The 11349-nt window shown below is 42.9% G+C and overlaps 1 protein-coding gene across 1 annotated transcript in view; it reads left to right on the plus strand.

Moving 5' to 3' along the window:
• Positions 1-11349, plus strand: part of LOC116689200 (serine/threonine-protein kinase BRSK2) — a gene marked incomplete in the record, with an annotated part of 273622 nt that overhangs the window by 207953 nt on the left and 54320 nt on the right. The window contains 3 exon segments of the mRNA XM_032515617.1: positions 3872-4036; positions 4513-4610; positions 5892-6045. Of these exon segments, the coding sequence (XP_032371508.1) occupies positions 3872-4036; positions 4513-4610; positions 5892-6045 (417 nt within the window).

An 11349-nucleotide genomic window follows, 5' to 3' on the forward strand; every position in this document is an offset into this window, starting at 1 on the left:
GAAACCCACGCAAACACGGGGAGAACACACGAACTCCACACAGAAAGGCCCGGAACGACCCGGAATCAAACCAAGAACCTTCTTGCTGTGAGGCAGAAGTGCTAACCCCTTAGCCACCGTGCTGCCTAACTTGCGCTCAGGCTTTGCGTTGCTCCAGTCTGGGCTGCCGCCTCCGGGACTGCTCGGGCTAAATTTAGCACAAGTGCACCGTGACTGGCCCTGCAGCATCCGCGCTCTGCATCACATCTTTTCATCTCAGGCCAAGGATGTTGTTTCAGGCTTAGAATAGAAACCTTGACAAAAATAACAAAGGGTGTATTTAGATAATGTGCTTTCACTTATTTTTCCCCCTGCAGTTATTTGAACTTGGTTTGGAATAACAGCTCCAATGTCGGCGTGTCTCATAAAAGAGTTAAATCATAACAATGTATTCATGTTTTAGCTTTTACATTTTGATAGCTCTTACCTCAACTTATCTTTGGATCTGTACACAAGTGAAATGGTCCTTGTTGCAGTCAGAGTAGTTTGAATGTATGTGTACGGATGGGGATTACCACCGGATCCAACCGGAAGACTCCATGAACCTCATCATGCATGTAGAGTCTTGAAGTAGTTGGAAGGAACGGTGCCGAGCTTTGAAGCTAATTTGACATTGCAGCCAATTCAACTCAATTGTATTTACAGTACATAGCGCCAAATCACAGTTATCTCATAGCAGGTCTAGACCGGACTCTGGGATGTTATTTATCTCCCAGGTCTTTCTTTAAAGAGCAGGTCTAGACCGGACTCTGGGATGTTATTTATCTCCCGGTTCTTTCCATAAAGAGCAGGTCTAGACCGGACTCGTGGATGTTATTTATCTCCCAGGTCTTTCCATAAAGGCAGGTCTAGACCGGACTCTGGGATGTTATTTATCTCCCAGGTCTTTCCATAAAGAGCAGGTCTAGACCGGACTCTGGATGTTATTTATCTCCCAGGTCTTTCCATAAGAGCAGGTCTAGACGACTCTGGGATGTTATTTATCTCCCAGGTCTTCCATAAAGAGCAGGTCTAGACCAGGACTCTGGATGTTATTTATCTCCCAGTCTTTCCATAAAGAGCAGGTCTAGACCGGACTCTGGGATGTTATTATCTCCCGGTCTTTCCATAAAGAGCAGGTCTAGACCGACTCTGGATGTTTATTTCTCCTCTCCCAGGTCTTTCCATAAAGAGCAGGTCTGACCAGGACTCTGGGATTTTTTATCTCCCAGGTCTTTCCATAGAGCAGGTCTAGACCGGACTCTGGGATGTTATTTATCTCCCAGGTCTTTCCATAAAGAGCAGGTCTAGACCGGACTCGGGGATGTTATTTATCTCCCGTCTTTCCAAAAGAGCAGGTCTAGACCGGACTCTGGGATGTTATTTATCTCCCAGGTCTTTCCATAAAGAGCAGGTCTAGACCGGACTCTGGGTGTTATTTATCTCCCAGGTCTTCCATAAGAGCAGGTCTAGACCAGGACTCTGGTGTTATTTATCTCCCAGGTCTTTCCATAAAGAGCAGGTCTAGACCGACTCTGGGATTTTATTTATCTCCCAGGTCTTCCATAAGAGCAGGTCTAGACCGGGACTCTGGTTTTATTTATCTCCCAGTCTTTCCATAAAGAGCAGGTCTGACCAGACTCTGGGATGTTATTTATCTCCCAGTTCTTTCCATAAGAGCAGGTCTAGACCGGACTCTGGGATGTTATTTATCTCCCAGGTCTTTCCATAAAGAGCAGGTCTAGACCAGGACTCTGGGTGTTATTTATCTCCCAGTTCTTTCCATAAGAGCAGGTCTAGACCGGACTCTGGGATGTTATTTATCTCCCAGGTCTTTCCATAAAGACAGGTCTAGACCAGGACTCTGGGATGTTATTTATCTCCCAGGTCTTCCATAAGACAGGTCTAGACCATCTGGGTGTTATTTATCTCCCAGTCTTTCCATAAAGAGCAGTCTAGACCGGACTCTGGGATGTTATTTATCTCCCAGGTCTTTCCATAAGAGCAGGTCTAGACCAGACTCTGGAGTTATTATCTCCCGTCTTTCCATAAAGAGCAGGTCTAGACCGGACTCGGGATGTTATTTATCTCCCAGGTCTTTCCAAAGCCAGGTCTAGACCGGACTCTGATGTTATTTATCTCCCGGTCTTTCCATAAAGAGCAGGTCTAGACCGGACTCTGGGATGTTATTTATCTCCAGGTCTTTCCATAAAGAGCAGGTCTACCGGACTCTGGGATGTTATTTATCTCCCAGGTCTTCCATAAAGAGCAGGTCTAGACCGACTCTGGGATGTTATTTATCCCCAGGTCTTTCCATAAAGACAGGTCTAGACCGGACTCTGGGATGTTTTTATCTCCCAGGTCTTCCATAAGAGCAGTCTAGACCGACTCTGGATGTTATTTATCTCCCAGTCTTTCCATAAAGAGCAGGTCTAGACCAGACTCTGGGATGTTATTTATCTCCCAGGTCTTTCCATAAAGAGCAGGTCTAGACCAGACTCTGGGATGTTATTTATCTCCCAGTCTTTCCAAAAGAGCAGGTCTAGACCAGGACTCTGGGGTGTTATTTATCTCCCAGGTCTTCCATAAAGAGCAGGTCTAGACGGACTCTGGGAGATTGTTATTTATCTCCCAGGTCTTTCCATAAAGAGCAGGTCTAGACCAGACTCTGGGATGTTATTTACTCCAGTCTTTCCATAAAGAGCAGGTCTAACCAGGACTCTGGGATGTTTTACTCCCAGGTCTTTCCATAAAGAGCAGTCTAGACCAGACTCTGGGATGTATTTATCCCCCAGGTCTTTCCATAAAGACAGGTCTAGACCAGACTCTGATTTTTTATCTCCAGGTCTTTCCATAAAGAGCAGGGCTTCTTGATTTCCACCTATGAATAAAAGAGTCATTCAGTTTATTTTCTCCTCTTCTTTGTGTTACAGTTAGAGCAGATCCAGAAGCACACGTGGTACTCTTAAGTATACCAACTGTTAACGCTCTTGTTGAGTGTCTGTGTGCATGTCCACATGACCACGTTTTTTAACTCTTTCATTGGTCCAGTATAGATACAGTATTAGGGACCACTAAGGTCTAATAAAGAGCCTTCAGATACAGTATTTAGGGGACCACTAAGGTCTATATAAAGAGACTTCAGTACAGTATTAGGACCACTAAGGTCTATATAAAAAGCTTCAGATACGTATTAGGGACCACTAAGGTCATATAAAGAGACTTCAGATCCAGTATTAGGGACCACTAAGGTCTATATAAAAGAGACTGACAGTATTAGGACCACTAAGGTCTATATAAAGAGACTTCAGATACAGTATTAGGGACCACTAAGGTCTATATAAGAGACTTCAGATCCAGTATTAGGGACCACTAGGTCTATATAAAAGAGACTTTAGATACATTATTAGGACCACTAGTCTTATAAGACTTCAGATACAGTATATGGGACCACTAAGGTCTATAAGAGACTTCAATACAGTATTAGGGCCACTAAGGTCTATAATAAAAGAGACTTCAGATACAGTATTAGGGACCACTAAGGTCAATATAAAGAGACTTCAGATACAGTATTAGGGACCCTAAGGTCTATAAAAGAGACTTCAGATACAGTATAGGACCACTAGTCTATATAAAAGACTTCAGATACATTATTAGGGACCACTAAGGTCTATATAAAAGAGACTTCAGATACAGTATTAGGGACCACTAAGGTCTATATAAAGCATCCAAAGAGCACCATGTCATGGGACCTTTAAGTCCAATTGTGTTTGTTTGGGTCTTTAATGTGACTGGAAGTCGGAGCTCAGTAGCAGATTATCTTGTCGGTTAGCTGCATGTCGTTGTGTTGCAGAGCTGGAAAGAACGAGCCGGAGCCGGAGCAGCCCGTCCCGAGGAAGGTGGCCATCAGGACCATGGCCGCCACCGAGGAGATCGACCCCGACGTCCTGGAGAGCATGCACTCCCTGGGCTGCTTCAGAGACAAGGAGAAGCTGACCAAAGACCTGCTGTCTGAGGAGTGAGTGAGGCAGAGGAAGAAGAGAAACATAAATATTATATTTACTATATATATCTTTTGGATGTGCAAGTCTAGTGCAAGCGTAGGGTGGTCAAAAAGCCCAATATTCGTACATGTTTTGTTTATTGTCCTTTTTACTAGGATATAACAGATGTACAGTACATTTTACTGTAAAATGATCTCTTTGTGATGAGTTCTTCTGGCTAGAGGATTATGAAAAAGGAACTTTTTTATTTTATTTGCCAAGCTCTGGAGAAAAGACCCAATAACAAGCGGTGAAATAATCTATAATTTTGTGAAATGTAATAAAATATTTGAACACTGCAGTGTGTGTGACAGAGAAATAAAGAATCAATCAATGAATTCATCATCCATGAATGAGACGGCAGACCAATTGTCCGTCTGATGAAATCTGCTATTTAATATTTTTGTGATGATGGAGCATGTTACCAAAGCGCTCTTCTGTCTCTCTCCAGAGAAAACCAGGAAAAGATGATCTACTTCCTGCTGCTGGACCGCAAGGAGAGGTATCCGAGCCAAGAGGACCAGAACCTGCCGCCACGCGCCGAGATCGGTAGGCCAGTCCATCTGAACTCTACAACATACAACAACATAATACATACAACAACATACAACATACAACATACAACAACATACAACAGCCTTCACACTGTTGATGCACGGGGCAGCCATGGTGGATTTAGAGCTTGGGGTCCTCGGTGGTTAGTTAAGCTTTCCCAGACCATCGACACGCTGCGGAAGAAGGTCTGGCGAGTCCTCTCCTGGATGAGAGAAAAACTCTCGCTCTGGTTTACTGGCATTTCTTTAAACCAATCACAATCTTCTTGGGCGGGGCTAAAAAGCGGCGAAAATGTGCAAAAAGGATCAAAAAGACAACAAAAAGGCAACAAAAATGCTATGAAAAGGCGACAACGTTTCTACCGATCAACAGAGACTCAGATTGGATAGATAGTCTAGCTAGCTGTCTGGATTTACCCTGCAGAGACCTGAGGACCAGGTAACCATAGTCCTCAGATTGGATAGATAGTCTAGCTAGCTGTCTGGATTTAACTGCCAGAGACCTGAGGACCAGGTAACCATAGTCCTCAGATTGCAGATAGATCTGAATGCTAGCTGTCTGGATTTACCCTGCAGAGACCTGAGGACAGGGTAACCATAGTCCTCGAGGACAGATAGTCTAGCTAGCGTCTGGATTTACCCTGCAGAGACCTGAGGACCAGTAACCATAGTCCTCAATTGGACAGATAGTTAGCTAGCGGTCTGGATTTACCCTGCAGACCTGAGGACAGTTAACCATAGTCCTCCAGATGGACAGTAGTCTAGCTAGCTGTCGTGATTTACCTGCAGAGACCTGAGGACAGGTACACCAGTTCCTCAGATTGGACAGATAGTCACTAGCGGTTCTGGATTTACCCTGCAGAGACCTGAGGACCAGGTAACCATAGTCCTATGTCTGCATTTACCATGACAACAAGGCGACGACAAAGGCGACAAAAAGCGACTAAAAGGAGACAAATAGGCGATGAAAATTTGACAAAGAAGCTATGAGAAAGCGACAAAAAGGCAGCAAAAAGCGACTAAAAGGTGAGGGAAAAGTAATGAAAAGGTGACAGAAGCTCGTTTTTTTCGACTTTGACTTCGGAAAATCTGCCTTCCGGGTACACATGGAGCAGGAATAACCCTCCAGATAAAATGGATGAATAGCCGTCAAGACAATCAAACAAGGGACTTTTTTATTTGATTACTGGTTAAGTTATTTCTTCTTCTTCTGACCACTTCCTGTCCTTGTGTCATCCCCCCCTCTTGTTGACCTTTGACCCCTGACCCTGCTCAGCAGACCCCCCCAGGAAGCGCGTGGACTCGCCCATGCTGAGTCGCCACGGTAAGCGGCGGCCGGAGAGGAAGTCCATGGAGGTGCTGAGCGTCACCGAGGGGGGGTCGCCCGTCCCGGTGCGACGAGCCATCGACATGGCGACCAACGGGCAGAGGTAAACACCCGGAGATGTGCACGTGTGTGTGTGTGTGTGTGTGTGTGTGTGTACGTGAGCATGGGCGTGCACGTCTGACACACACGCAGAGTATAACTGATGATGATTGTTGCCGGTGATGATAAATAATGTATTTAATCTCAGTTCGGTGACGTAAAGGAAGGAGGTTCAGCTCAGCAGCGCTTCATCAAAACACACATTTTTCAAATTAATGTCAAAATTAATGTCAAATTTGTCAAATTAATGTCAAATTAATGTCAAATTGATGTCAAATTGATGTCAAATTGATGTCAAATTAATGTCAAATTTGTCAAATATCAAAAATGTGTTTGTTTGGCTTTTTATCAGCTCTTCACAGTCTTGTATGAAGTACGTTAAAAAAGTAAAACCTGAGTAAAAGTACAAGTATCTTAGCAGAAAATGTCTTTTAGAAGAGTAGAAGTTAAAGTCAACTTTTAAAATATTACTTAAAGTATAAGTCTTTGAGTATTGGATATTTACTGCACTTACAGAAAGTATCATAAGTATCTGTATGATGTTAACCCTCCTGGTGTCTTTGGGTCTAATTTGACCCTTTTTCAAAAAGTTTCTATATCATAAGTTTGGGTTTCTTTCTACCAAATTGTCCAAAAAAGTAACGTGGATGGTTGCCAACAACGCTCCTCACACGTTAAATAAATAATCAGTTCATTACTTTTATTGAATTTGGGTGTTTATAGCCTTTGGAGAGAAAAAAATGGATAAAATAACTAAAAATAAGAAAATAAGAAAAATATTTAAAAAAAAGACAAATGTCAATAAAAGTGACTAAAAATGTGAACAAATGTAAGAAAAAGTGAGAAATGTAAAAAAAAAGAAAAAAACAGCTTTAAAAATTTTAGGTGAAGATCCTGAAAAAATTTCAAAAGGCTCAGAAAAAGTCGACAAACATTGAAAAAGTAAGAAAAACATCGGGGGAAAGACACAAAAGGGTCAAAAAAGAAATTTTGTGAGGAAGAATCCTTCACTCTAATTTACTAAAACATTTCTCGCAAGTAACGATGATGCCGAGGGGAAATGTATCTGAGAGAAAGTACACATTTTATTTAGGATGTGTAGTGGAGTAAAAGTTAAAGTGTCCCTAAATACAAAATAACACAACAAGTAAAGTACAGATATGTGAAAACTCTACTTAAGAACAGCAACAAAATCCTTTCCTCCTTCAGCGAACTGGGGTCAAATACATTCATACTCGCTCTGTTAAGATGTACTACAGCACGTATCAGCTCTGTGGGAAAATCCCACTGACTGTTAAAGGCTCATTTGGGGGTTTTTATTCAACCCAGACCCTATTTCCACCTTCATTTGTGTTCAAGTGTGAAGAAAAATTTATGAAATTGGTCACGGCTGCGTCCACTAAAGCTTCTGTTGTTGCTGCTGACAGACTCAGATTATTATTCTAAGCGTCTGACAACATTATGGGATGGATCCCTACTGAGATAGAGCTTTTAGTTAAAGAGTAAGATCCTTTTAGTTTAACATGAAACAGCCTCGAAATCACCATCACCAAACCCACCAGACTACATGTAAATAATCACTACTTTTAGTGTGTATAGAGCAGCATATCTCCACCAGACTCCATGTAAATACTCACTACTTTTAGCGTGTATACAGCAGCATACTCCACCAAACTCCATGTAATATTCACTACTTTTAGCGTGTGTATAGAGCAGCATATCTCCACCAGACTCCATGTATAATCACTACTTTTAGCGTTGTATACAGCAGCATATCTCCACCAGACACCATGTAATAACACTACTTTTAGCGTGTATAGAGCAGCTATCTCCACAGACTCCATGTAAAAATCACTACTTTTAGTGTGTATGAGCGCATATCTCCACCAGACTCCATGATAATAATCACTACTTTTAGCGTGTATAGAGCATCATATCTCCACCAGACTCCATGTAAATAACACTACTTTTAGCGTGTATACAGCAGCATACTCCACCAGACACCATGTAAATAATCACTACTTTTAGCGTGTATAGAGCAGCATATCTCCACCATACTCCATGTAAAATCACTACTTTTAGTGTGTAGATCGAGCAGCATATCTCACCAGACTCCATGTAAATAATCACTACTTTTATCGTGTAATAGAGCAGCATATCTCCACCAGACCCATGTAAATAATCACTAACTTTTGCGTGTATACAGCAGCATATCTCCACCAGACTCCATGTAAAAAATCACTACTTTTAGCGTGTATACAGCAGCATAGCTCCCAGACACCATGTAATAATCACTACTTTTAGCGTGAATAGAGCAGCATATCTCCACCAGACTCATGTAAATAAATCACTACTTTTAGTGTGTATAGAGCAGCATATCTCCACCAACTCACTGTAATAATCACTACTTTTAGTGTGTAAGAGCAGCATATCTCCACCAGACTCCATGTAAATATCATTACTTTAGCGTGTAATGAGGCACGCTAATCTCCACCAGACTCCATGTACATAATCACATCACTTTTACGTGTAATCAGCAGCTCAGCTCCACCTAGACTCCAGTAATAATCACACTACTTTGTAGCGATGTATCGAGCAGCATATCTCCACCAGACTCCCTGTAAATAATCACTACTTTTAGTGTGTATAGAGCAGCATATCAATCATCTAATAATCTGAGTCAACTTTTTGTGGACGTAAATTGAAGGTGCGCAGTTGCCCATTAGCGTTACATTGCAGCTTGTTTTGCCGCTGTCGACTGCAGCCGTCTCGTTTATTAGTGGACCAATTTTTAACAATGTTTTTTCCCATCAGTCACTTAGACACACAAATATAGAAAAATCTGATCTAGGTTGAAATATACCAAAGCTACCCTTTAAAAAAGGCATGAACAGAAGTCCCAGGTGTGTGCGTTGTGTGTGTGCAGTGTGCATGGAGCATGCAGTCACAGAGGACGAGAAGCATCCCCCTTTGAGACAACGTAAACCTGAAATGTGTTTGGCAAGTTGGTGCATAATGTGATTGACAATGTTTGAATTGATGGGATGAACATAAGATAGCTGGTTGTGTCATGTTACAGTCTCAATATATCAAAGAGTCTTAGGGTCCCATCTAGCACCCTTGCTAGTTTAACCCTTTTAATGTCGATGTTTTTAACTTTTTCTTACGTTTTTGTCCCTTTTTTCAACACTTTTTTTAACGTTTGTCACTTTTTTTGACGTTTAACACTGCGTAACACTAACTTATTAACTTTAGTTTTACAGTTAATTTTGGAATTTATGGTCAATAAACCTCTTATCTAGGAAATATACTTATTTGAGTTAGAAAAGCAAGAAATTAGGAATATTGGACTAACAATTAAAGGAAAGTTGTTGTGGATAACAAGACTGGATATGTCGAGTGCCACAGCTGGCTGTTGTTAAAGGAAGAACCTTGATTGGTTGATTGTATGTGACGCCCAGAAACACACCTTTGAATTATGCTGCGTTAATTGGTTACAAGGTTTGTCGTGCCACAGGGCTAAAACACTGGGCTGGTTACTTTTACCAGGGTAAACGCAAGCATCACTAAATCCAGACCTGGTAAATGGAGCCAGGGTGTAGGCAGCAATCGCAGGACATCTAGCACGGTGTAAGCACCGTCATCGCAGGACTTGGACAGGCATATCGCGGACTGTAGCAGGGCATCGCAGGAACTTGTACAGGGCATCGCAGACTTCCTAGCAGGGTGTAGCATGCAATCGCAGGACTTGTAGGGGTGTAGCCAGGGCATCTCATGACTTGTAGCAAGGTGTAGCAGGCACCGCGAGCGTAGCAGGGTTTGCAGGACATCGCGACGTGTTATCAGGGGTAGCAGGACATTGCAAGGCGTGAGCAGGGTGTAGCATGACATTGCATGACGTGTATCAGGGCGTAGCAGGACATCGCAGGAAACGTGTAGCAGGGCCTCGCAGGACTTGTAGCAGGGCGCGCAGACTGTACAGGGCAGCGCAGTACTTGTATCAGGCATCCAGGACCTCTAGCAGGGTGTAGCAAGGCCTCGTCAGACGTGTCAGGGTGTAGCAGGGCCCATGTAGGACTGTAGCAGGGGCGTCGCAGACGTGTATCATGGCACGCAGGACTTTGTAGCAGGCATCGCAGACTTTGTAGCAGGTCGTCGCAGCACTTGTAGCAGGGCATCGCAGGACTTGTATTCAGGCATCGCAGGTACTTTTAGCAGGGCATCGCAGGACGTGTAGCAGGGCATCGCAGGCTTCTACGGGTGTAGCAAGGCTCGCAGACGTGTAGCAGGTGTAGCGGTCACCCGCAGAGCGTAGCCAGTGTGGTAGCAGGGCATCGCAGGGGACGTTTACAGGTGTATCAGACATCGCAGACGGTAGACAAGGTGTAGCAGGGCATCTCGGACTTGTACAGGGTGTAGCAGGCATCACAGGACTTGTAGACATGGTGTCGCATGGGTGTAGCAGGCAATCACAGGACTTGAGAGCAGGGTCTAGCGGGTGTAGAGGGTGCCGCTAGGCATTGCAGGAACGTGCGGCAGACCACGGCGACAGCCGCAAACAGGAATTTCGAGCCTCCCTGATCGAAGGAAACATGCTGAGGGAAAAAGAACAGCTTAGAATCGGATATCCCGATTTTCTGCCACGAAGTGTCATGTTCATTAATGACATGAACCGTGACGACACCAAACTAATTGGCGGCACCAAACCGATTTTTTGGCACCTACAGCACATTGGTCTTCACCACAAGCTGTGAACACAGAGGCTTCAATGAAGAGAAGGGAGAACTTTAACACTTATTGTATACCGTCTATGTCTCAAACTCACAGAAGAAAGTAGCAGCGTTTGTGATGCAGATCATCTAAAAATAAATGAGAATCAATAAAAATAAACTCGTTGATTTGAAGAACACAATGACCGGTTGTGCTCTCGCAAAGTTAAACTTTCAGACAAACAAAATCAAATAAAATCCTAAAATCTAAAACGCCAACACTCATAACATGGTTGACCGTCTGTTTTTATTTTTTAAATTTTCTTTCATCAGAGTAATTTATTCATCATGATAAATGAATTGTGGTGTAGCGTATTTATATCTATATAATCTAGATATACAAATCATACCTTTTAAAGCCTTAAAACAAACAATAAAATCTTAAAATCTATTCTAAAAAACGCAGCGGGAGGCCGATGCGGGTGCAGAGACCCGGGGTGATGTGTTGCCACGTCTAGATGTATTTCTTAAAAAAGGCCAATTTCCATTTTTTTTTTCGTTCAAATTTACACGATGCTTTACGCCATTACGAGTGTGTT

This window comes from Etheostoma spectabile, chromosome 1 (assembly GCF_008692095.1).
Source record: "Etheostoma spectabile isolate EspeVRDwgs_2016 chromosome 1, UIUC_Espe_1.0, whole genome shotgun sequence".
NCBI lineage: Eukaryota > Metazoa > Chordata > Actinopteri > Perciformes > Percidae > Etheostoma > Etheostoma spectabile.